This window comes from Camelus bactrianus, chromosome 1, assembly GCF_048773025.1.
Source record: "Camelus bactrianus isolate YW-2024 breed Bactrian camel chromosome 1, ASM4877302v1, whole genome shotgun sequence".
Classification (NCBI taxonomy): domain Eukaryota; kingdom Metazoa; phylum Chordata; class Mammalia; order Artiodactyla; family Camelidae; genus Camelus; species Camelus bactrianus.
Window position 1 is genome coordinate 108,856,485 of NC_133539.1, and position 27,479 is coordinate 108,883,963.

Sequence of the window (27,479 nt, forward strand, 5' to 3'; positions counted from 1 at the left end):
AGGAGCTGTTCGCTGATGCTGCCAGAGTGTGAGGTATGTGAGCGAGGCTGTTCAGCCGCCTCCCGGCAGGAGCCCTGTTTTCCCAGCCGCCTGTCCTCTCTGGTGGCAGTGAGGGATGGTGGGGAGGGCGGGGCCAGCCCCACTGACCACTGGTCGGGAGGCCAGCTCCTTCCTGAGTTCCTTCCTCATCAGTTATGTGATCCAGGGGAGGCAAGGAGGTGGCCATGGGTCTGCACCTGATAGAAAGTTGGGGGGAGGCACTTGAAATCTGTCTTCCAGTTCCCAGCCCCATTGCTTTTTCTTCATAGCAGATAATGGGAAAGAAGATGGAAAGATAAATGTAGATAAATGTCCCCGTGTACGGAGGGCAGGTGACATCATTTCTCTTCCAAAGGGGGGAAAATGGATTGGCTTCTGTTTTACTTTTACAGAGTATGGAGCCCCACACTCTCAGCCAAGGGTCCCATCCCAGCTGGGCCAGCATCACCCCCAAACCGTCCAAGCCCCAGTGAGTTTGGGGATACAAAAGGCCATGTGAGTCTACCGCATTTTTGATGTTTGGAGAAGCTTTGTCGAGACATAAGAATACTAAAGTGTATCTCAAAGTGAAATGACGGGGCGGGGAAAAGTACTGCTTTCCATTTAAAATAAAGCATTCACAAGCACAGTGTACTGACAGGGAATAGGTTAAGGACACTGGCGGTACCCCATATGAGCGAGGGGCTGGGGGTGTGGGGAAATCTCACAAAATGTGGCAGGAGTACAAATTGCCAAAACAAGTTTTGGGAAATCAAATTTTTCTACCAAAATTTAAAATATGCAGTTCTTAACATCACCAGGAGGGGCAGATGAACATCATGCACTCAGATGTGGGACCCCGAGAAGCGAACAGCATCATTTTGGTAATGCATAACGCATAGCCTGGGTCTAGTCACAAGGCGAGGTTGGACAAACCCCAAATGAGGATGCTTCTATTAAAAAAGTGGAGTATGCTTTTAAAGTATCAATATCATAAAAAACAAAGAAAGGCTGTGAAAATGTTCCAGATTAAAAGAGACTTTATCTACATCACAATGAAATGCAACATCTGAAAGAAAGAAGAAGGAAAAAATGCTAAAAAGGACATTTGGGGGTCAGTTACCAGTATCAGAGCACAGACAGTAGATTCGATAAAAGCATTTTATCCATGTTAACTTACCAAAGCTGATAACTGTACTGTTACAGTTATTAAGAGAATATTCCTCTTCTTAGGAAATACAAAAATACACACTGAGGTATGTGGGATGCTTCATGGGGCTAGAAAGCCATGATGTATACAGCATGTCTTCCAAGAGTTTAGGAAAAAACATCTTTTGGTGGGCAGCAGGCAAGTAATAAAGAAACGGGATGAAATAATAATAATAGATGAAGAACGTGGGCACAGGTTACATGGGTGTTTTTGCATTATTCTTATTTTGAAATTTTTCTTTAGCTTTGACATTCCTTTTAAAATTTTTAGATGTGCAAATTCATTGGCCCAGCAATTCATTTTCTTGACATTAACTTTACAGAACTATCTATACAAGTGTTGCAGACACCCATGTCAGAATATTCACTGAAGCACTGTTTGAAATAATACAACATCAGAAGCTGCCAAGATGGCCATCAAATGGAGCTTATTAAATAGTTTCTACAGTTCATTCATATACAGGATGCCTGAGAAAGGATCTGAGAAACCCACATGGGCACAGAAAAAGGTTTCAAAGGCGGGAAGTGAGGTATTAAGGGGAGGAAAGGTCATATTCATGATACATTGTTAAGTGACAAAGCAAGGTGATGAAGAGCTTGGAAAGTATAGTATGAGACCATCTTTGAGACCATAAAAATATAAATAAATACATACACACAATAAGGCTGGGAAGGACACACACCAAACTCGTAATGGCAGTGACTTCTGGGACGTGGAAAGGGAGTCTGTTTCACTTTTTACTTGAAACACACTTTTATTTTTTTATTTCTAAGACTTCTTTTATAAATAAATCCATAATATTTTTAAAAATCAGCATCCTAGAGACTACTTTGGATTCCTTTTTTTTTTTTTTTCCAGATGGGCTGATGTTTCAATTTGGACCAATGGGCCCCTTCTCCCTGCCGCCTCTGGGATCCATCCTCCCCAGGTGTGAGGGGAGGGAGTGGGGGTTATGATGGGTACAAGTCTGGTGGGTGGGGCTGGTGATACCAGCCCCTAAGAGCCACAGGGAAGGGTCAAGTCCAAGTTGGAAGGGCAGGAACTGAAAGGTATCTTCCTCCCGCTGTGAAGAGCCCAGTTGCCTTGGGACAGCCACATGGCTCCCTGGGTACTCAGGCTCCTGCTCCATTCAACACTGGCCAGATCTCCAGGGACATGTGCGTCACTTGCTAATGAATTTCTTAATTCACTCCACAAACACTGAGCCGCACACAAAAGCTCAGGAATGCTGTGATAAAAGAGGAAGAAGCCAGGCCAGCTATTGGAGAGATGAAGGAGGAGCTGAGTGAGACCACGAGGCATGTGACAGAGGCTCTGAGGGGCCACAGAACAGCCTGGAGGAGGGCACTGACGTGAAAGCAGGTACACGCTTTAAGAGTAGCGTTAAGAGCATGTCGGAGGCTGGACCTTGGGCCGAGTTGCAGATGGTTGCTCCCAATCTCTCATTCTTTTGGCCTCAGAATCTGCTGACCTACCTAGGCAGGCCCTACAGAACCCAGGCTTGGGATGTGCTGGGACCCCAGCTTGATTTCGACTTTAGTCAATGCTGCTTGCATCTTATCTTTCCTTTCTCTGGACTAATCTCTGTTTTCTGATCTACTTTGGGATTTATGCTATGTTTTCCCATTCCTTAGAAAAGCAACTCCTGGAGACAACCCACATTCCTAGACTTAGCTTTCCCCCAAGTTGGTGGGCCTAAACCCCTCAATCTTTGACTTCCTGTCTGTCCTGCTTGGGCCCACAGGAGCTCGGGGATGGGTTTACCGTATGGCTGTCCCAAAGGCAGCTGGGTTCTTCCCATCAGCATCTGTTCCTCCAACCCTGGACTTGACCCTCTCACTGTGGTGCTCAGTGGCTGCTATCACCAGCCTCACTCACCAGACTTAGGGCTTTCCTAATCTTGCCATAGACTTGAAGCTCTGCCTAGAACTGCAGGGTCTCTGCTCCAGAACATTCTGGAATTGTGAGAGTCATGGGAGCATCTCCTGCTGAAGTCCAAGACTCATTATTTTCAAGAGTGTTCAGAACCCATTTTATCTGTGGCTGGTGAACTGTGAACCTCTCAAAAACAGTTCCCATTTCCACCAGATACATGGTCTCCCAAGGCCGGGGAACCCATGTTCACTGTTTAGTAGGAGCCCAGCAGGTTCAGGAGATAATCCTCAATCACAGGTCAAGAGAAGTCCTGAGAAGTTCCCAAGATCTGTGACCTCTGCACACAGTAAGCAGAACCTGCTCATCTGGGCTCTCCCAGGGGAGCCTCCCAGGTGTTTGACATCCTGCTGGAACATTTCAGTATCCCCTGAGACCTCTTAGACGTTCATTTCTGGGCCCTCCAGGGCTGTATTTTACTACCTGTGGCAAAGGATGGGTGAGACTAGGATAGATGGAGAGCAGGGTATCCTAGCTCTGGAGCAGAGCAGGCACGAGGCAGAGAAGCAGGAATTAATGAGCCAGCGTATCTATGGGACAGATTGGGGCTTGTCTGCTTCCTTCCTCTTCTGCCCTCCCCTAAAGTAAATCAGACGATTTCCATCAAAGGTGTGTGCAGAGTAGACAGTGATGGGACAAGAGCAGTCTGAAAGGTCACTGCCTTAAACAGGGGTTGGCAACTTGGGAACAGAGGAGAATCCTAATATCTTTGGCTAAAGGTCATTCCCAAAGTTCCTGGGCAAAAATCATCCAGAATGTGATCTTCAGAATGTTATCAGGTTGACTTTCCAAGCAGGACAAAGGAACATTTGATTGGGTTATAGAACTATTATCCAAACATATTTTCTTGTCAATGACAAGTGCTGGCCTGGTGGCTAGAGTTGGAAAAACGTCATTTAGCAGCCATGATAATACAGACTGGTTCAGACAAGAATCATCAGTGGATGCTAAAACTAGGGATGCAGGGTTTTGATGAAGAACAGGATATTCACAAAGGCTGTCTTATCAGTCATAAGTGGAAAAAAATGTAATATACACTGCATGTAAATATACATTGGAGAACTTGGAGAAAACCTCCACTGGGTGATCAAAATCAGTAACTCCCATAAGGGGTGGATGGACATCATGCGTCTTGAGCTGTGATACCCTAGAAAGGACACACACCACTTATGTGAGATTATGACCAAGAATGTAGAACCTGAATTTGATTGTGAGGAACACCAGAAAAACCTCAAAGGAAGAATGTTCTATTTAATAATAAAAAAAAGTGATATATTCTTAAAATATATATGTATAGATATATGTTAATGTCATCAAAGACAAAGAAAGACAGTGGAAATATTCCAGACTGGAGCTCAAGGAGATGGAAGAGACATGAGGACTAAGACCCAACTCTGGACCGCAGGTCCTGGAAGGCAGGTACTTCTCATAGAGGTTGGTTTGGACAAAATTAAGAATCGTATTCATGGTCTAGACATCTTCACTAAATTTAGGGGGGAAATGTTATCTAAATAAAAAGCTCTTAAAAATCTCCTTTTTAACTGATTGAATATCTAAAGGAGTTTTCTGACCAAACAATGTACTTCCTTTTGAAGTTGTCCTTCCAGAGGCGCCAGTGAGGAGCACCCCAAGCATGTCTATCATGGCCTCAAATGTGGGCAGTGAGGAAAATGTAATATGGACAAGAGCCTCACTTTGAAGCTCCTAAAATATTATAAAATTTCCCTGAATCTTCCTTAAAGACCAATATTGGGCATGGTCTGTAGAGGCTCTTCCAGGCCTGGAAAAAGCATGATTTGTGGAATAGAAATATTGACCACATAACATGACCCACTGTCATCACATCTGATGACCTAGAGTCTTCAAATACTGTACTTCCCTTGCCTGAAAGGAAACCTTAGTAAAACTTCAATTAAAAAACAGAAGAGGGGAGCTGCTGGGGGTGATGCTTGGCCATGGTCTGGAGCCTGGCCCGGTCTCCCCATCACCCCAGCAGTGCCCCAGCCCAATTTCTATAAACCCTAGGATGTGAAGCTGGCATAATCGACCACATGGGGTGAAAAGCATTCTAGTGACTCACATTGTTCCTTCCTTTGATTCATACATACATTCTAACATAATTGCTTTAATTTTGATTTCATTAAAAATTCTAAAAATATTCCTTGTCTTAGATGGTCAGATCTACTGACGGTTCAACTATTTATTATGCCTGAAGCAGCATGCTTCCTGTAGGTGACTGAGTGCACTCATTTCCCAATACAGGCTGTTCTGCTCTAATGCCATATATATATATTGAAAATGAAAACCCTACTCTGAAAAATTGCACAATAAAATAACAGAGACTACGGGGAAAAAATGTGTTTGAGGAAGACCGCTCAAAATGTAACAAAAACACAACAATCCTAATAAAAACGGCAGCACAGGTAAATTAAAACCTGCATTTGGACCAGTGTACCAGTCAGTCACTCCTTTGTAACAAAAATCCTGGATTTTGTGCCTCTTTTTGGAGATAGAGGTCCTGGGGGCTTTCCTATTGCATAAAGATCAGCTTCATTAAAATTAAAAATCTGACCCAGAGTATAGACGTCTTCGTCAAGAAAATCTAGTTTAACATAGAGGAAATGCTTCCACAGTCTGCTCAGCTTTGCTTTCAGCTTCACCAGAAAACAGTGGAAAACAGTGGGTGCTGGAAACCACTAAACCAGCCATTGTCTGCACTAAGGGAAGGCCTTTCTGTCAATGTTCAACTTTTAAGTTTTCTTAAGGTCTTCTTATGATGCTATGGCTTTCTCTTTAATTGTTAAGAAATCTTGCCCCTGATGGCTTTACGACACAACTATCCTGGGGAAAGATCATACGAGAACTGCAGAACTTCCTCATTATACTGACATCATTCCCTCACTTACCAGCCATCTATTGAGTGAGTTTTCATTGAAGAAATAGGCACCGTAAGAGAACTGACTATATCTCCATCCCCATTGTTATAAGGAACTTCAGGGGAGAAGAGAGCAAATGGGCATTTATCAAGTATCCACTGGGTGCCAACTGCTCTGCTGAGCACTTCACATATTTAATATCATCTAATTTTCACAGTCTTACTAAGAGGTAGGTTCTTATTCCCGTTTCACAGATTAGAAAACTGAGGCTCGGGAAGTAAATACCTCACCCAGGTTATGTAATATATTAACAGAATGAGATTTATATTTCAGTCTCACTGCCATCCAAGTTTGTGCTCTTTATGTATACATATATTATATTGATTAGATTTTAATGCAAGATCCCACTACTTGCCTTATTAACAGGATGGAACTAGTCCCATTCACTGCTAATTACATTTGGCATGTCATGTATTATTGGAACAGATTTTTTCTCCCCAAATCAGGTAAAAGTGTATTACCAAGATCCAGAATAATTTATTCTAGGTCATCAGCTTTTATACTAACTTCTTTTGTTACATTTTATAGGCATGTAGAAATTCATTAAAGCACTTTGAATACAATATTTTTCCTTTGATCTTTACAATAGTCATGTGATACAGATCAAGTAGAATACCCTATTCCCATCCAACAAATAATGAACAGAGCCTCAAAGAGGTAAAGTAACTTTTACCCCAACAATTGGCAGAGCCAGCAACTCAAACCATGTTTTCTGGCTCAAAAACCAGCTTTGTCCTTCTAAATGCTGAGGGACCACCCTTCAGAATTACCTATTGTGAAGTTCTTTGCATTGAATTGTCTGTCATTAGAGCTATTGGATCGAGTTATGCTACATGATTTGAAATGTGATGAAAACATTGAAAAATAAAGCAAAGAAAGAATGAGTTCAGTGTGTTTGTTATTGAAGATAATGATGACTGGTAGGAAAATGTGTATCAAAAGCCAATACAGATAAACAACAAAAAAGATTGAATAATGGGTTTTAAATGATGATGATGTATTATTTACTAAAATAATTTTCTAATACTGAGAATTATTGTAGAACACTAATCATTATTTTAGAGCAATAGAACCATAGCATGGCATAATAGGGGAAAAATTAGTTTAGGAGGAACATAAACTATCTTAAAGGGATACTACGGAATCAGCCTCCCCGCTCAGGGTTTTGCTCCCCCTTTCACTCCACTCCCACCGCCTCCTGCCCCAGCATTTCCTGGCCAAACCCTTACCCTTCTAATTTTTCAGGGTAGAATATCTAACTACGAAGCCATCTCGTGCCGTTTTATTGGTGATGCTGGTTTAGAAGCACATGAACTCACACTGCTTGGCAGTTTGGGGTGGGTTCTCCCTGGTTTTTCTGCCGTCCTCTGTGACTCCTGGAATGTGCCAAATTCCATTCCAAAGGAGAAGTTTTCAAAAGTGATGAGGCCTAAGGTCAGGGTCCCATGGCCATTCCTAGCTAACCCATGGGCCAGAGCCCTGGGGTGTGCGCCTCAAACAATCCACCACCTCTGACAGACACAAAGTAAGAAAATGCGCGTGGACACGAGCAGGGGTCTTGCCCCGTCTGGCACGGAGCAGCGAGGCGCGAAGCTCCTGGAGCTTCTGGAGCTTCAGGCGCGAAGCTCCTGGCCCAGGCAAGTGGGCTGAGGCTTTGCATCGTAATAGAAAACCCTCAGGAGGTTCATGAGTAGGAGGTCAGCCTGGCTCTTGTCACCTGGGTCACCTCCCCGCGCTGCTCCTCACTCAGCTCCTCGGCCAATGAGAGAATAAATGAACGAAGACCTGACAGGTCCCTCTGACCAAGAGGAAAAATATCCGCCTCCAAGAAAAAAAGAGCTGGCCAGGAGGGGAGGCGAGCAGCTTGCAGTTCACAAGCTGAATCCACGGGCTTTGAACTTTTCTTTATGCCTTTTTTTTTTCCCCTTTTTATCAAACACCCAGATGGCACGCGTTCTCTAAGTGAGCAGTATTAGTCCAAGTCTACATGGATCTTTTCGCTGAAAAGCTTCCTTTCCTGTTTTGGACTCTCTCGCTCTCTCGCAGGGGAAGGGCTTACTTGATTGCTTTTGTGGGAGGATCAAAATAAAATCTTCACCTCTAAAATCCTCCCCACACCCCCCCCATGGCTGGAGCACCTGCAGAGTGGCCTTTGATCAGAATCCTCCCGCCCCTGCCTCAGTCCGCGCTCTCCTGCTCGCCTGCATACACTGACTCGCTCTTCCTTTTACCTCCGGATCTGTAAACGACTCTGGGAGAGAGTTTCTTGGCTGCCTTCAGATTTGTAGGTTCAGCTCTCCCAGAGGAGCTGTAATATGCCCTGCCTTGATAATGCGGGTTTTGAGCTACTGGGGTCTTCAGAAAATCACTTGTTCCTGTGGGCTCTCGGAGGGCTGAACTGAAGGGCCTGGTTTCGCTTTCTTGGATAAACACCTTCCCTTTTAAAGATTTGCTACATGTCGAGGCTTGTTTTCGGGAGGAGGCTCTGCCTTCTGCAGGGCACATGGGTCAAGCCCTATCAGGTCCTGAAGGCCCAATTAAGCTGGCTCCTCCGATGGGCACCTCCACCCTCTGGATCAACTTCTCTCATGATGCAGAGGATGCTTGCAGAACTAGAGGGAGATTTGCCAAGACTCCAGAATCTCCTCCTTAGAGGGCCACCAGTCACTCGATTTAGGGCCCACCCTAATCCAGTGTGACCTCATCCTAGCTTGATTGTATCTCCAAAGACCCTGTTTCCAAATAAAGTCACACTCACAGGTACAGGGTTAGAACTTCAGTGTAACTTTTTGTGTGGGGAACACAATTCAACTGATAACAGGGCCCTTTAAGGGCTAACGCACCGTGATTTTATTGGCCTGTACACCCTCTTCCCTAAACCAGCCTGTTTACAGCCTGCAAGCACACCACTTTCTGACCTCTTCCATTCTGATCAAACTGTTACCTCTTTCTGGAAAACCCTCTCTCTGAGCCCTTATAACCTTATTCACCTACCCACCCATCCATCCTTCCATCCATCCCACCCTATAAGCAGTTACTGAGTGCCTTTCAGATGCCCAGTTTTATTGCCCAGTTCGCATCTAACTCATCTGGGAATCTCCTCCACCCCCATCTCTCATCTCAGCTAAAAGCCATCTTTCTCTTCTCTAAGCTAAGGTTCCAAACTTTTATTTACTAAGCACCCAATCAGGAAAGTAAGCTTACATCTTAGTCAATGATTTACAGATACCACTGCCAATCAACATATTTAATGTAAATAACATTTAATTTCCTTCTCTAGCAGAGGTCCTTGGCTCTTGCAAGAAATCAATGATCCTTGATTGATTGGGTCATTGACTTTCTTGACCAACTCTCTTTGGGACCTCAGTTGAGAAGCTGAAACCTGGCTTCACCCTCTGCTAGGAGCACTTAGAACCAGGCGCCCTCACAGTTCAATCCTCCATTTCTTCCTGGGGCTGCCCTGTCCGTTCCCTGAGGACCCGTGTCTGGGGTCTCACTTTTGGTTCTTCTCTTCCTACCCCCTCCCCTGAGGTTCACAGGGTGATCCCACCCACACTGCTCACACAGTCCTGTCCCTTGATGCTGGCTCACTTCTTGCCATTTCTTGCAACATCCCCTTTGAAAGCTTTTCCTCCTGGGCAGTGGCTTCTCTCTGATCCCTGACACCCTCCTCGCCTCCGCACTCTGCTCTCACCTAGGAAGCAGCGTCTGTGTCCAGTGCACGGGTCACTGGCTGCCCTCTTTCCCTAATGAACGCTTCTCCATCTCTGAGTTTCAGCCCAGATGTTCCTTCCTCAGGGTATGTGATTGATACTCCATACACGTTTCTCCAGAGCACCTGACGATTGTAATTACAGAGTTAACTGCATTCGTTGTTTAATGTCCATCATTTTTGCTAGGAAGGAAATTCAAGGAGCTCAGAAATTGACTGCTTTGTTCATTGCTGTGCTTTGTGCATAGTAGGTGTTTAATAAATGTGTGTTAGCTGAGAATGGCTGGTAGAGGCACTGCGTGGACCTGCACCCAGGTGGCCAGCCCTCCTGGGTGGTGACAGGCACACAGGAAGGAGGGCTCTGCCTGTCTGACTCCACACACCGGGCTCAGAGTGGAGATGCGCTGGCCAAGAAACCCGACCGGGGCTTTGCTCTGATCCCCAGGGTACGAGCTGGCTCGGGATCTGAAATCCCATGCCAATCCCACTCGTGCTAATAATACACTGGACTTACTCATAATAATTACACTGAATCTTTTTCAAAAGGGCATTTCAGTCAGGGCCTGATGTCCCTAACTGAGCATCCGATGACAAAGTGATCTGGAGAGAGGTGTCATTGGAAAGGGGAGGCCAAGCTGCCTGAGGAAGCACGGTGTGAGCGCGGCAGGGCGTGGGGGGCGGCATTTGAATCATTCCTCCCTCAGCTTAATTAACACTGCAGGAGAATGTCCAGGGGACCCGACTTGGTTTTATTCTGGCTGCAATTTAAGGGGCTCCCCCTCCTTTTCTCTACTATCTTCATTCCCCTGCACTTTCCTGTCCACCCAAGAGAGCGCCTGTTACCCCTGCTCAGAGATGGAAATAAGAGGGAGAAATCATAATTTGAAAACAGCCTCGGGAGGGAAGCCACAGAATGGGCGGGGAAGAGAAGTGTGATTTAAATGTAAAAGCCACCAAGAGTGGTGGGGAGAAGTGAAACTGGGCCTGGGGTCGAGGGACAGAAAGCCAGCAAGCCTTTCTCATCCGGAAAGACCAGGATTCTAGCCCTGGCCCAAGCCAGCGGGGATCTGAGGGATGCATCTGTTCAGTAGAAACTTCTGAATGTGGAGTTGCCAAGTGCAGACAGAGGGGGCGCTTTCCTGAAAGCTTGCAAGATTATCTTTGAGATCATTTTCTGCTTTCTTTGCATCTTTTAAATATTAAGGGCATTATAGGAAAAGAAAAAACAAAAGTCTAAAACAGACTGCTCTAGCAGCGGGACTCACTTCTGAGCAGTAACAAAAGGAAAAGCCTGGCCCTTGCCCTGCAGCGGTTGGGAAGGTTTATGTCTGCAGGTGTCTGTCTCCACGTGGCCCTGGGTGCGTGTGTCTCTGTGTTTTGTGTATCTATGTGTGTGTCCAGCACTAGACCTGTGTGTGCCCGCTATGTGCATGATGCTGGTGGAAAGATGCTCACAGACTTTAGGGAAAGTTCGCAGAGTCCGCCTAACCATTTTGTCACACACGAGCATTGCTGGCTCCTAGTGGTACAGAAAGTCTGGGCAGCCTGGACAGGAAGACAGTGGTGTTCCCAGTTCTGCCCTGGGTCCCTGCTGGTTCAGGGAACAGTGATCCAAGTCTGCCCCTCCTCCCAGGTGTGTCGAAGCCAAGGAAAGTCTCAGACCATGGCATCCCTTTCTCCTGTGCAGGCCAGGCTCAGGACTTGGCCTGGGGAAGGGGGAGCGCCCCTAAGGTCGAGGCTCTGACCCCTCTGATCTTCTTTCTGTGGATGCCCTCTTTGAAAGTCTCTGAAGGAAGGTCCTGGAGGAAAAAGGCTCTCCATCCCAGGTATGGGTGAGCCCCTCAGATACCCCGAACTACCTTCTTTCTTAAGTCCTTATTTTCTTATAGGAGATGGAGGCTAAGCAAACGAAATGCAAGAAACCCTCTCTGAGCTGAACTCCAGTTTACTGAGCAGCCAGTTCACTGATAACCATGTCAGTGAAAATGACTGAGGTGTTAATTTGCATTTGTTTGATGCTACGACATAGAAGAATCATAAGACTGAGGGTGATGGTCGATCTTTCCCCAACTCCTTAATACCAACCCCCATCTCCAATGTTGATTTAATCAGCTTTTTTTTTTTCCCCTCAAAGAGCTGATGGATGGGGAGGTGTTCAGATTCTGGGAAATGGGTTATTAAGAGGACCAAAGGGGCAGGACCAGATAGAGGTTCCCAAGACCTGGAGGCAGACGCTGGTCTGGGGCTCTGTGGTCTGGACACCTACTGGAACTGTGCCCTCCCTGCCTCCTCAGGCAGAGGGGAGGCTGGCCCAGAGGCATAGGGCCCCCAGGCCCTGCAAAGACGCGGGGCCCAAGTGTGGCCCCAGGACCTGCGTACTCTCCTGGGCTTGGGGAGAGAGGAGGAATTCTAGGATGACTGAACACACATTTTCTCCTCTAGTCTGACAGCATGGGGACTCAGTGTCAGATTTACTTCGATTTTTGAAAAATAACTGACATTTCTCGCAACACAGGTTTATGAGTAAATTTATGCTCCCTCAAATAGTTTCAATGCAGTCATTCTTCAAGTTCAAGGGCGGTCCAGGACCGGTGACATCAGAATTACCTCGGTTTCTGTGTGAAATGCATGTTCCTGGACCACCTCAGACCTACCGATCAGAAATTCTGGGGTGGGGGGACCCACAAAGCTGAGCTTTCCTAACACTCCAGGGGTTCTGGGGCCCAGGAATGTGCGAGAACTGTGGGTTTCAACTGACACGGTCATCGCAGTTGCCTTTTCCCCTCTTCTCTCCTGAGAAGTTCTTCAAAAATTCTTCCATGTGAGCCTGTCAGTTTTCCTTTGTGAACAACAGCTTTTCCTGGGCTCCTGGAAGCTCTCGGCTTTCTGTTTTCTTTTTTAGGGCGACTAGGAAGAGAGCAAGTCACGATCTTTTCTACCAGTTAGCTCTGAGTATGTATACTGGGTGGCTCTTGCCACGAGGTGTGGATTCTGAGGCCGGGGACGCACCCGTGGCGGCGGCAATCACAACAGCCACGGGCGCTGAGACCTGGGCGGGACTTGATCAGGGATTGTTTCCGGTTTATCACAGCGGGTCTTAGGAATCGCACAATTCTTACAAATCCCACCTTATGGGTGAGGAGACCGAAGGCCAAGTTTATAGAGCATGTTTGGAATCCAAGTCCTGCGTTCTCCCCTCCAAGGTCAAAGAACTATTTTGCCACACCAGAGCGGGACAGAGTTCTGGAGAGGATCTTTTTGCCACCTTCTCAGCCCACATTGCTGAAGACACGGGCAGCATCATCTCATGGAGTAAAGGTCACATTTTTTGTGTGAAAGGAAAGGCCCTGCAGACTTCAGCAGGGAATCGATCGTGGCTAGAATGGATGCTCACTCCTGGTGAGGCTGGAGGCTGCAGCTGAGCCGATAATTCATGGAATTATGGGGGAAGATGAGACGAGGGCCTTGCCTCCATGGTGACGGGGTGACTGAAATTCATCACAGGGGAACGAGGGCCTCTGCCGAGCACGTGCGGAGCAGGTCTGATTTCCCCAGCAGGTTCAGAAAGAGCCACAGGGCCAGGTGCCCACAGAGCTCGCCCTGGGGGACAGGCTGCCCCTTGTTCCCTGGGGGGGATGGACCCTCTCCGTGTCCAGTGCCCCAGAGCAGCTCAGGAAACGAATCTGATGCAGAAGGGGCCGATTCTGGAGGAAGGGGAACAGCTAAGCTGCTCCGGAGCTGGTCCAGGCAGTCATCGTGGGAAATGAGGGTGGTAACTGGCCGCCCAGCATGTCAGGAGGAGCTGGGAAGGACAGAGACTGAGGACCAACCAGGAGTAGCTGGCAACTCGCCTGAGAAGATGGCTTCTGCCTCCTGCCAGGAGGGGCAGATGCCCAAGAAGCAGCTCTGTTGGAGGCTCACGGAGGGGGAAAGAGCAGGGCAGTGAGTGTCTGCAGACAAGCAGAAGAGAGAAAGCAGGGAGAAGGGAGGGGCTGCAGGCTTGGGAGGAAGTGAGCCTCAGAGGGGGCAGGAAAAAAAAAACAAGAAAATCACCGGGTGTGGGAGGAGCCCAGACAGGGGCTGAGACCAGAGGACTGAGCAGCAGGAGGAGCAAAGGGGAAGGGGCTGGGGGAAGGGGCTGGGGGACATATGAGGCGCCTAGAAGACCGAGTGCACATCCTGATAAAACAGGGAGGCCTGCAGGGAGCAGGGCTGCGGGAAGCTCGGGCCAGGCCGGAGACTTCTTAGATAGGCAGCCTGGGGCTCTGAAGGATGGGAGAGTTGACACTACTTTAGCAGAAGGAACCTGGCTGAATACTAAGAAGGGAGGATTTTGCTCACAAAGGGACTGGATGGGGCCTCTCCCTACTGATCAGAAAAGAAAGCAAGGCATGCTGAAGCAGGTCTTTGACTTAGCCAGCAGAAAGCTGCTTTTCAGAGAGGGTTTGCGGGTTCCTCCTGGGGCTCCATCCACCAATGTGAGCTGTGAAAGGGTGAAGGTCAGGCTTGTGAATGCATACATGAACCCCAGATGCAAAGAGTGAACCAGAGGTATGGCACTTTCCCTGATATAGGTGCCTTTTTCCCTCTTGGTAACAGGAGACAGGACTGGTAATAACCAGAATGCGACCTGTGAAGTCAAACACTGTGAACTGGTCCGTAACATAAGCACAGCGTCATGGACTGAATGTGTGCGTCCTCTCAAAATTCATGTATTAAAGTGCTAACCCCCAATGTGATGGTATCTGGAGGAAGGGCATTTGGGAGGTAACTGGGTTTAGAGGAGGTCATGAGGGTGGGGCCCCCATAATGGGATTAGCGTCCTTACAGGAAGAAGAAGAGAGACCAGAGCTTGATTGTTCTCTGTCTCTGTCTCCACCTCTTTCTCTGTCTGCCATGTAAACACACAGCAAGAAGGCAGCCCTCTGCAAGCCAGTAAGAGGGCCTTCACCAGGAACCAAATTGGCCAGCACCTTGATCTCGGACTTCCCAGCCTCCAGTTTTGTAGAACTGTGAGAAATCAATGTCTGATGTTTAAGCCACCTAGTCCATGATATTTTATTATAGCTGCCTGCACAAACTAAGACACATGGGAATGTTCTGTTGAACACTCACAACAGTATTCAGAAATATACCTGCTAAAAAAAGGGAGCTGTGTAAACTGTACAGGTGTTAGAGCCCAGCCCCGCTCATTGACCTGTCCCTCTGGAATGTCAGGAGCAGTTGAGTGGGTTTCTCCCCATCATAAGAAAGCACAAAGAAGCAAAATCTACCTGTTCATTATTCCAGGAGCTAGATGGGAAGGAAATGCTCCTGGGGCTAGAAATAGCAATCTAACACAGAGAAGGAAAACCTGGGGGAAAGCACGGCGGAGAATCAAGACAGAATAAGAGATGAAGGCTGAGGGCTTGGTAGGAAAAACTAGAAAACTTTAATAGCTATTCATGAGGTCTTCACTTATAAAGTAAAACGAGATGTATTAGAAGATGATGGTGTTTAAAAGACCTTGAAAGAACCGCATGAAATAGGGGACTGAAGACAGAACAGATCAGTCTTAAGGGCTGTTTTATGGAACTGCTGCTTAAGGGTAATAAGCTGAAGGCTCCACTTTTGGGGTGGAGGAATATGCTTCTAACAGATGGACTTTCCTGCAAATAACAACAAAATACAAGAGAAGAGAAAAGGAACGAAAAGAAAGGAAAAAAACGACCTGAAGGTTCCAGAAACTGAGCAGCACGAGGTGAGTTTTACCTTTTGCAGTTTTACCCTGGGGGCAGCTGTCACTGCAGTCCACTCAGTGGCAAAAATTCTTAATTGAAAAATCCACCATCTTTCTGGCTGGAGTAACCAAGGGAAGGAGTCCTGAGTAATTAGGGCTCTTGGAGAGTTGGGGGAAATCACATCCCTGGAGAGCCAGGGAAAGAGAATCCCAAAATCTGAGTGTGAACTTTTCCTAAGCTTCTGGCAAGTATAAGATAGACTGAAAACCACAGAAAGGGAAATCTGCACTGTTGCCCAGTGCAGACATGACAGGTTGAGTGTAACATGATAATTTCCTGCTAAATCAAAAACATCAACACTCTTTGGATCAATGTAACAGAATTTGGAGTCTCTACATCACATTCACAACATATGTAATCCAAAACTACTAGACCTACAAAAAGCCAGAGAAATGTGACCCACTTTTATGGGAAAAAAAGATGCCAACCTGAGGATGACCCAGACTTATAATAGCAATTATTATGGCTGTGTTCAATGACATAAAGGAAAATATGCTTATGATGAATAAAAAGATAAGACAACTCAGCTGAGAATTAGAAAGTATTAAAAGAAGATTACAAAAAAAATAGAGCTAAAATATACAAGATCAGAAAAAAGTCTCTTGAAGGCCTTTTTTTTTTTAGCAGAATGGAGATGGCAAATGAAAAGAATCAATGAATTTAAACATAGATCTGAGGGAAAGAGAAAAAATGGGGAAAATAATGAACAAAGCCTCAGGAACCTGTGGGACAATTTCTCAAGATCTACACAAAGGTAATGGTAGGAGGGAGGAGGGAAAAAGGGACAGGAAATAATATTTGAAGAAGTGTAGCTGAAAAATCCCCGCAAAATAGTGAAAGACATAGATTTACAGATTTAAGCAGCTTAGAGAATCTCAAACAAGACAAACTGGGGGAAAAAAAGCACAGTCAGGCACATCATAGTCAAGCTAAAAACCAAAGATAATGAGGAAATCTTGAAAGTGACCAGAGAAAAATCACTATATCTTTATATCTATGTCTGTATCTATCTCAGAACAATGATTCAAATAACTGTGGGACTCCTCATCAGAAACCATGGAAACCAGAAGACAATGAAACAACATCTCTAAAATGCTGAAAGAAAAAAAAATGTACAAACCTGGACTTGTATGTCCAACAAAAATATCTTTCATGAATGAATGCAAAATATAGACATTTCTCTAATAAAGGAAAACTTAGAGAATATATTGTCTGAAGACCTGCATGACAAGAGATACTAAAGGAAGTTATTCAGACTGAAGGAATCCTTGGATCTTAAAGAATGAAGGAAGAGCAGGAGAAACAGTAACTATTTCGAGTAAGTATATAACATTTTCCTCTTACTATCTTTATACATATATATAATGCAAACCTGTATATATAAAACATTATATATGTGTATGGGGTTTATATATTTACATTCTAGAGTAACCATAAAAAATGTAAAGAAGTAGAGCTGAAAAAAATCAATAGACAAATGAAAGTTAATAGCCTGCCCACCTCTGTCTGGAGATGGGTTGTGGGGGGTGCAACATGGCCTGGCCTCCGTGTGCGTCACCTGAAGGCCAGCAGAACCAGATGACAAAGATGACAGCTGACTTGGACTCTAAAGACAACCCTTTGCTGGGTCTTTGGGAGGAAAGGGGGAAAAAAGACAGAAATAGGCTTTCTGGGACATCACAAATGACCCAAGTTGGGGAGGGAGTCAGGCACACTGTCGGGCCAGGAGGGAGCCCAGATGTCCTGGGTGCTGGACTCGGAGTGCAGACACCTGGATTGAAGGGCCAAAGCTGCGCCCACAAGCTATGTGACAGACTGACTCATTTGACCTCTCTGGGCCTCGGATCCCTGCTCTGCAAAATGGAGGGGTAGGAGTTACAACAAATTCTCAGTAATTGCCTCTCTGGAAGGAAGGGACAGCTGGGCATCCACGCCTCCTACTTTATATACATCTGTATTGCTCAACGTTGGGTTTCTTCATGCTCAGAATGAAGTCCTTTGCCCACTCTATCCTCTCCCAAGTCAAGTATATTTACCCCTTGCCCATGTAAAGACTCTGAAACATGTATCTTCATTTGGACTTCTCTATGCTCCAAACCTGTATATCCAGCTGCCTACTCAGGAGCTCTGCTTAGATATCCTACCAGCACATAAGCATCAAAATGTTCTAAGCAAGTGTCTTTCAAAATTTTGTATCAGAAACCACCTGGCAAATCTTGGATCAATGCAAAGGCCCAGACCCTATTCTACTTCAATGAGTCTGTGCCTCTGGGTTCCTTATTAGCTCTCCAGGTAAATGTGGTACCCACCAAAATTTGAGAAACACTGTTTTAAATGAAACCCACAATTTACTCTCAATCCTTCTATTCTTCTAATCAGTTCCTTTCCAGCATCCCCCTTCTCAGAGAATGGCACCATCATCCATCCAGAGGCACAGGCCAGGTACAGGTGTCATCCTTGAACCTCTCTCACCCTCACCCATAAGCATCACCTACTATCAATGTTTTCCATGTTTCTTCCTGATCCCTCTGAGCTTCATGCACCCCCATTGCCCCACGGCTTCCTGACACATCTTACTTCTACTATTGCTTCTCCCATCCGTTCTCCACATGTCAGCCAGGGTAAATTTTTTTTTAAATATTTTATTTTGAGACAGTTTCAACCTCTAGAAAAGTTTCAAGAATACTACAAACAATGCCTACCCACTCCTCACCCAGACACTCCATTCCAACTTTTAACAATCATCATAGAAATGCCTCTTTAGGAGTCACGTGTATTACCCAGTATTTATGCCTTTCTAATGCCCTTCAATCTGGAGCAATTGCCAGTCTCCTTAACATTCATGACCTTGAAATGCTAAGATCATAAGTTAGGCATTTAACAGAATGTATCTCAATTTTAGTTGTTCTGATGTTTCTTCATGATAAGACCTAAGTTACACATTTTGAGCAGAGTATCTCAAATACCGTGTTCTTTCACCGCATCCTCTCAAGGGGCACATGATGTCTGCTTATCTTGTCATTGGTGGTGTGAAGGCTAATCATTTGATTCAGATGGCATTTCCAGACATCTCTGTAAGGTTACTGTCTCCCTTTTGTAATAAATATTTTGGGGGGAGATATTTTGAGGCTATGTAAAATCTTGTTTCTCTCCTCAGTTTCACCCCAAGCATTAGCGTCCATTGATGTTTCTTAACTATTAATCTGATGGTCGCCAAATAGTGATTTTCTAATAATGTCATTCTTTACACTATTTGGGGAAATCTTTATCTTTTCTTTATTTCTTTAATTCATTTATATTCATATCAGTGTGGACTCCTTCATTCCTATCTTATTCAATAGGTTATAATCTGTTAAAATCACTGTATATTTTTTGCATACTTTCTAGCACAAAAATATGTACTGATCGTCTCATCCTTCCCTTCCCCAGTGACCCAGGAAGGGGTCATTTCTCTAATGAGCTCTGATTGCTTTTAGTATAGAAGAGAATATAGAATCCGAGATCTGAGTGCCCGGTGACCTCTTTGCTACACAGGTGCCATTGCGTTGAGGCACTCTCCCCTCATATTTATTTCTCTATCTCTTTATATATTGAAAACCACAAGTTCACACTGATACCTCCAATTCCAATTCAATATCACGTAATTCATTCTAGCTTTCATGCTTTCCATATTTGAACCTTCTTTTCCAAAAGCTCCCATTATCCCAATATGTTTCTCAATATCCCTGTATATAGCTAATCTCCCAAACTGGCTGGGTTTCCAGCCGCCTCACACGTTGGTCTCGATCCCTCCTAGGGCTTGCCTCCCTAACTCAGGACATCTACTTTGACTGGGCCTGCCAGATGGCTTTTTGGTGAAAGAAAAAAGGATGAAAGCCAAGAAAGTCTTTTTGTTTTGTTTGTAGAGAAAGAAGGGAAGAGATTAGAAAGGAAAAGACAGAGAAAAACCAGGCTATTTTTCTAAAGTGCAAATCCATCACCTTTGGGTGATGCGTGTCCATCTCTGCACACACATACACACAGAGCCCTTGAATGACCCCCATTGCTCTAAGGCTGTAAATTCCATCACAAGGGTCTGGAAGGCTCTGCATGATGTAACTGCTGCTGACTTCCTTGCTCACTTTCCCCTTCTCTCTCCAAATACCAAGCACTGGGGTCTTCTCTCAGCAGCTCTAAAATTTCATCTTCCCTCTTGCCACAGGGCCTTTGTATGTGCTGCTTATGTTTCTCAGTGCTATAATCTGCCCCATTCATTTGGATGGCTTTTCTTCAAATCTCTGCTGGAGCACTATCTCCTCCTCTGGACATCCTCCTTAATTTCCCTAGACAGAGTCAGACTATTTTCTCACTTACTGTTTTCTTCATGCTGTCATAGAACATAAGGGCTTTTATCTCAACTGGCAATTATGCCCTTATTTTTGTCTGTGTCTGATTAACCTTCCGTTTCCTCATTCAATTGCGAGTGATGTAAGAACAATAATGCTGTCTTTTTTCAATCCTCATTGTGCCTCTAGCTTGTGGTCCAGGATTGGCACATAGTAGATGATCAATAAATATTTTTCATGTGAATAAACTCTGTTTTTAGAAATGTACATTGTTTATTCAACAAACATGATCATTTTCTCTTTTGAATAAAAGGCAAAGCATGAAGACTAATATGATAAAATGTGGAAGATCTCAAAAGCTCTTACATTGAGGAGTTTATAAGCTTTATCATTCAGAAGAAGCACGTAGAAAACCACAACAAAAGATCTAAATATTGCGTGCAGGAAAATAATGTGGGGAAACTTTCATCTAAGAAACCTCCAATATAAAGCATATACATACTGTATATTTGGTTCATATTATTATTTAGGTGACTCAGGATCATTAAAATGTTGGTCTTTCCAAATGCAGAATAAAGTTGAAGTTCCATTCAAAATCTGTAAGTGAATGTATATGTGTGTGCGCGTGTTTTGGAACTGGACAAAGTGATCTTAAATCGCACTTGAAAGAAAAGATACTTGAAAAGAGCCAAGAAATTTTAAAAAAAGAAGAAGAAGAAGGAATAACTTTACCTAAACAGTAAAACTCTTGCTAAAATTATTATAATTAGAACAATATAGATAGTAAAACTTTTGATAAGCTTGTTATAATCAGAACACTATGGCTAGGCATAAGAAGAAATAAATCAATGGAGCAGAATTGAGACTCAAAGCATAGTTGATATAAGGAACTTAATATATGACAAGGATGACATGTGATTCAATAAAACATGGAAACTATCATTAATAAATGATGGCACAATTATTCACCTGTATGAAAACAGGGTAAGAATATACACGCCCTGACACATGTTCAGAGACATATTTGAGACTAGCCCTGGTGTCTATCAACAAGAGAATGGAGAAGGAAGCAATGGAATGCTACAGTAAATAAGAACAAACTCCTTCCCCACACAACACTATGACTGAATCTCACACACAGACTGCTAAGGGGAAGCAGGCAGACACGAAGAGCGTCCTGATTCTACTTATGTGAAGTTCTGGAACAGGCAAAACAAACCCATGGTTGAAAAAAAAAAATCACAACAGTGGGTGCCTTTGGGTGTGGGGCGGGGGAGGGACATGAGAGAACTTCCTGGTCTGATGATGATGTTCTGGACCTTGATAGGATTTGGGGTTGCATAGGTAGATGCATTTATTAAAACTCTGTAAATGTACACTTACGATTTGTGCACTTTTTGGGGGGGGGGGTTGATACACAAAGTTTATTCTAGGAAGAGCAACTCAATGAGAGATAAAACCGTTTTAAAATTGACATATATGTACTGTTCATTGTTTCTAAGAACAGTTTAGAGCTTTAGCTTTTTAAACTTAACATACTTATAAGAGGAATAAAGCCAACCACAAGATAAGAATCAACAGAATGCAGTAATCCAATCAGAAAGGACAGTCAAATGAAGATTTGTGCACTTCTTGATAGGCACGTTTTACCTTAAACAAGGAAAGAACTATAAACAAATATTTAGCTCTCATTAAAGACATGTATGCTGAAGCGCTCAGGGGTGATATGTGCTAATATCTGCAACTTGTCTGGAAATGCATCCACAAAACAGGATGGAGTGATGAATGGACAGAGGGATGGATTAAATGGATATTGACATGAAAAAGCAAACATAGCAAGGTATTGATTCTAGAATCTATGTGGTCTTTTGCAAAATGCTATTGAGCTCTCTGTATGCTTGAAAGTTTTCAAAATAAAAACTTGGGAAAAATAAATAAATTTCAGGTGTACTAATTGTTCAGATATAGAACAAAAACCCTTCCCAAAACAGCACAGGAAACTTTGAAAAGCACTTTGTAACCTTGGCGTGAAAAGAACTTTAGAATAAACCAGAAAATTCAATAAGTAGGGGAGAAGATAGATATTTTTGACTAAATGAATATTAACCACTTTTGCAACCCAAAGGCTATCATAAACAATATCAAAAGGACAATTGTATTCCTTTGAATCCAAAAAAAATTGTATTTTTTGTATCAAAAAAAGGTGGAGGAACAATTGCATCAGATAAGGCAGGCAAAGGGTTAACATCTCTAATATAAAAAGAATTCCTGTCAATTTCTAAGAAACCAGAAAATAATAACCCAATATAAAAAATAGGTAAAGACATGTACAGATAATTAACCAAGGAGGAAACATGAATCCCAGAAACTGTGTAAAAAGACGGTAATATCTCTAGCAGTCAGTTGAAAATACAAATTAAAACAAAATGAGGTCTCATTATTCATTTTTGGATTAGCAAATTTTTAAATACTGATTACTCCCATTGCTGGTGAGCTGTTGAAAGACAGGCACCACAGCTCCCTGGTGGAGTGAGAAGATTTACAAATTTTCAGAGCAGCAACCTGGAGGAAGGACGCCCAAGAGACACACAAGACAGCAAGTAACAGGCGCAGTATGATCCTATTTTTGTGAAAGAAAACTTTTCCAGTATTCTGAACAAAGAGAAGAACCTGAAAGCTGACACATCTAACTGTTGAAACTGATGCTTTAGTGCAGGGGTCAGTAAACTACGGCTTGGGTACCAAATCTGGTGGGTGACCTGGTTTTTTACAGTGCACGGGCTAAGAATGGTGTTCATCCATTTTTTAAAGGGTTACATTTTAGCTGTTTCTATAATCATCTACATAATACCCTCCTTTGGCCTTTTAGGCAGCAAAGCCTAGAATTCTTAACTCTTTGGCCTTTTAGGGAATGTTTACCAACCCCTGCTTCAGGGCAATAGTAGTTTCTGAGTTATTCATTTCCTCTTCTGTGTATTGCTTTGATTTTTATAATAATCGTATCATTTTTGTAAGCTGAAGGAATATAGGTGGGCAGGTAGGTAGGTAGGAAGGCCAGTCACTTTGGACACTGTTGGGAGTGGCCTTCAGAAGACAAAAGGAGACCAGGGAGACTAGTCAGGAAGCCACAGTCAGTGCAGGTGAAAGAGAATGATGCTTTGGAATCAGGTAGGGACAGAGTTTATAGAAACCTACAGGAGTTGCTGAGGGATTGGACACGGATGGAGAGGCACAGAGAGAAATCAGGGCTGATTCCTAGGATTCAGTCATGAGTTGAATGGTGCAACCACTGAGCTGGAGAGACTGGGGAGGGGGAACTGGAGAGTAAATCAGAGCTCTGTTTTGGGCCTGGGAAAGTTCTAAATCGAATGGTGTGAACCAGGCAGCTGGACACAGATGCTTAGAGCTGCTTGGGCTGTAGTCGGGGAGGCCGAGTGAGAAGTACAAATTTAAGAGTACTCGTGGTGCAGATGGTACTTAAAGTCGTCTGCAAGCAAGGGAGGAGGAGAAGAGAAAGGGACCAGAAGTCTACCTGTTGACCCAGTGCTCAGCCCCACCGGAGCCTGCTCCCGGCTGACGGAGGACTCTGATGCCACTGTCCAGATGTTCGAATTCCCCCAAGTCATCTGTTCCAAAATGTCCTCTTGCATTGGCCAAGGAACAGCATGGCTTCAGCGGAGACACCGACCCCTCCTCCTGGTCTGTGCCCAAACGCTTACCTGGACAATGGCTGCTACTGTTTCTCCTGGATGAATGGCCCGCCCAGCACCTGGCTCCCCCCGTGGACAGATGAGTTCAGCCCCCAGCCCCTCCCAATATGCCCTGCCACGTGCAGCCACCTTTCACTCAGGCCCTGCTTCAACCTGAGAAGACCCAGAAGGACTCACCAAGGAGCTGGTGTAGGTGGGGTCTGAGGTGTCGTCCTGGAGGTAGCGGGAAAGGCCAAAGTCAGACACCTTGCACACCAGGTTGCTGTTGACCAGAATGTTCCGTGCAGCCAGGTCCCGGTGCACGTAGTTCATCTCGGCCAGGTACTTCATGCCCGCGGCGATGCCCCTGAGCATGCCCACCAGCTGGATCACTGTGAACTGCCCATCATTTTGCTGTAATAAGACACCAACAGCATCCAGGTCAAGATGGGCTTCAGGGGTTAAACAGAAGCCGAGGTGCCATGATCCCACTGTTCGTCCCTCTGTCAGGGCTGGGTTAAGCCACTCCCACCCCCTCCCCCACTCCCAGCCTCATCCCTCTCCTTGGATGCTCAGCTCTCTTCTCTTTCCAAGCCTTGTAGGTTTCATCTCCAAATTTCATTTCAAATCCATCCACTTCTCTTCACCTCCACTGCCACCATTCCAACGAACTCATCATCATCCATCACCTGTAACAGGCTCCCTCTGCCTTCCCTCTCCCTCTCCTGTAGAATCCATCCTCTAACGGCAGCTAGAGCCATCTTTGTAAGACATAAATCTGGTCATGTCACTCGCTGGCTTGAAGCTCTTCCCCTTGCATTAAGGAAAAGCTCCAAACTCCTCAGTGTGGCCCACGGGGCCTCATGGGAGTCAGCCGCTGCCTCACCTTATGCCACTTTGTCCCTCACTTCTGTGCTAAAGCCACAGTGACTGGCAATCTTTCACTCCTTTCCCAAGCCAAGCCCTTCCTGCCTCAGGGCCCTTACACATGCTTCCCCCCCACCCCCCGCAATCAACACTTACTCGCCTCAGATCTCCACTTAAATGTTACTTCCTCAAAGAGGATGTCTCTGTAGCTGGTCCCCTCCCCTAAACATAATTAGCACTTTCTTAACAACTATCTTTCAGTGCACGTTCTTTTTTTCCTCCTCAGCACATATCAAAAGTTTTAGCTGTGTGTGTGTGTGTATGTGTCTGTCTGTCTGTCTGTCTCTGATGCTTGATTCTAAGCTCTGAGACAAGAAGAGACAAGAACCCTCTCTCCTGTAGTCACCATAGCATTTTCAGTGCTGAGAACATGAATGTAGACAGAAAAGGTCAATAAACATATGCTGGATGAACGACTGGTATGTCTCTTCCTGTCCCCAGAATTTAAATGTTTAAGGTGTCTTCCTTAACACTGGTATAACCATACCTGCCTCAGAAGGGCTCGGAGGTCAGGAGGGGACAAGAACCACCTGTGTCGGACCTGTGGCCCCTCCCAGTGGATGGGAGCTGTTGCTGCCTGCCTCCTGCCAACCTGAAGCGCCGCCTTCTCTCTAATCACAGCTTCTTACCTGGCTGCCCTCCCTCCTCCGTGGTTAGATAACAGGCTCTTCTGTGAATGAACCCATGCCTTCCTTCTGCCTCCCCAGAGCCCCTGAGTCTGGGCTCCGCACACACTGGTTACATTAGTGGACCCTGGGCTATGCTGCCAAGAACACGTTTTCCCATCTAGACCAGCCGCAGCTGCTCCCCAAAGGGCTGGGAGCTGTGTTCTGGAGGTAGAGCATGGCCCAGGTACTGAGATGCTCTGACCTGGGGGAGGTGGGAGGAGGCAGGACACCCTGGGGCTAGTCTAGTTAACGCTGAACACAGACCCTGGGCAAGGCAGTCCCTCCCTTGTGAAATGCCCCAGTGTGAAATGCAGGAAGCATAAGCAGTGGGAGCAGTTCCCATTTACGGAGCACCTGCTGTCTGTGAGATGGTCCACAGTGCCCTCATGCATTATCTCACTGGGATGGACGCGACACATTGTTTATGCATGCACTCCTGTAAAAGTATTTTCTATGCAAAGATAAGTAAGGGAAAATAAAAGAGCTGTTATAAAAATACACTATTAGGGAAAAACCAACATAGAAAGTCTAACAGTGATGGCGTGAATTGTTGAAGACCTCTGTTCCCCGTGCAAGATCGCAAGCCTGGGGGTTGGTTATGACCCACAGTCAGTTGAAGGAGTGGAGCAAACTCACATTCCCTCCACTCCTTCCTGACCCCCACCCCTGACCAGAAGAAGGACCCCCGAACACACTGAGTTTGATGCACTCATCCTTAAAACCAGTCCTGTGGAGTAGGCAAGACAGGCTGTTCCTCGCTCAAACCTCAGCCACCTCCCACTCTGCCCAGAATGTATTCTCCACAATATTTTCCTCTAACCAACTCCAAAAGAAAGTGCAGAGCTGATTTCAGCTCTGGTTTCAACACACGGTGCCCACCTGCCAGACCTGGGTGTGCCGTGAGTGATGCAAATTTTTCTCACTAATGAACCTCACTCAACATCTCCTCCAGAAGCTCGGCTGGCTTTCCCCAGCACATCACTCTTCTAAGTAGGTCTCTGGGGATCTTCCTCCCCAGAAGGTTGTCATGCAACTTCCGGGTATTAGAAAATGGATTTCAGCCACAAGTCACATGGGTCGTATTTTTTCAATTCAATTTGTTACTTTCCCTCTGTTAAGTGAGGACGACAATGTGGTTAAAATGAATGTCTCCCTGAAGAAGCCCACTTGTAGGTAGATGCTGGGGAGGGCACTGGTGGTAGCTGGAAACAACATCGAGAGAACAGGGTTGAAAACATTTGCAGATTTGTGTCTGTGTTTCTACTTTAAGTCATTGAAGACTTCCTTGAGCTGCTTCATTTTCTGATTTGTTTTAATATTTAAATCAGTCGTCCTAATAGTTTCTGGGGTCCACAAAGGACAAGAAGTGGTTAAAAGTTCAGGCTTTGGAGCCAGGCAGACTGGGGATGGAGGCAGGCTCTGTCTCTCACTGGCTGTGTGTCCTTGGGCAAGTTATTCCCACATCTGTAAAATAAGAACATAGTGCCCATTCTTCCTAAGATTTTGGATTCAAGGTTAAATGAGACAATACCTGTGAAGGCTTAGCTCACTGCCCCGAGAATACTAAGACAGCAGCATCGATTGCTGGAATTAACAGCAAGGCCATGACATCTCACGAGTCAGCTCTCCCATGTACCCCAGATGCCTGGCAAGAGATGGAGGACAATTCAGGCTGGGATGTAGGTTCCCTCTGGCTTCCTGGGTGTGTGGGGAAGGCATCCTTGGATCATGGCCCTCTGAGAGCCTAGTTCACAGTGTATTCTGAGCTCAACAGGTTGGTTTCTGTAATAACCACCCCCACCCTAACTGTAATAGGACATAATGATGCCAGCCTGAAGTTTGACTTAATTAATCTATGAACAGTGATTTCTTCCCTTCCCTGACTTTTGAATAGCAAGTCATAATTCATGGAATATGTTTCCATGCTTAAAAACAGTCCTGTGGAGTAGGCAAGGCAGGCAATATTACTTTTTTTTATAGAGAAGATAAAGGAAGCCCAGAAAGTTTAAGTGATCAGCCTTAAATCACTCTGTGTGATTTTGACTTATAACAAGAATCTAAGCTCAAATACCAAATTGCTTCTCCACTGACATTCCATCTTTCATCAATTGGCAATGGCTGCCTCAAATGCTGTGTGGAGAAGTCTGTGTATAAGCTTTGTAGGAAGAAGATCTGTGATTGATTAATGATGTCTGCCACAGCCATAGAAACAAAGTATAGACATGTACCACAAACAGGCCACTCTTATCTGAATCTTTTCTAATCCCTGACCAGTGCCTTTT

General features: G+C 45.0%; 1 protein-coding gene across 2 annotated transcripts in view; it reads right to left on the minus strand.

The window, feature by feature from the left end:
* The window catches only part of EPHB1 (EPH receptor B1), a 408,429-nt gene that overhangs the window by 20,897 nt on the left and 360,053 nt on the right, over positions 1-27,479 (minus strand). For both annotated transcript variants that reach the window (XM_074370913.1, XM_010947708.3), the window contains one exon: positions 23,801-24,016. In XM_074370913.1, coding sequence (XP_074227014.1) covers positions 23,801-24,016 — 216 coding nt within the window. The remainder of the gene's footprint in view (positions 1-23,800; positions 24,017-27,479) is intronic.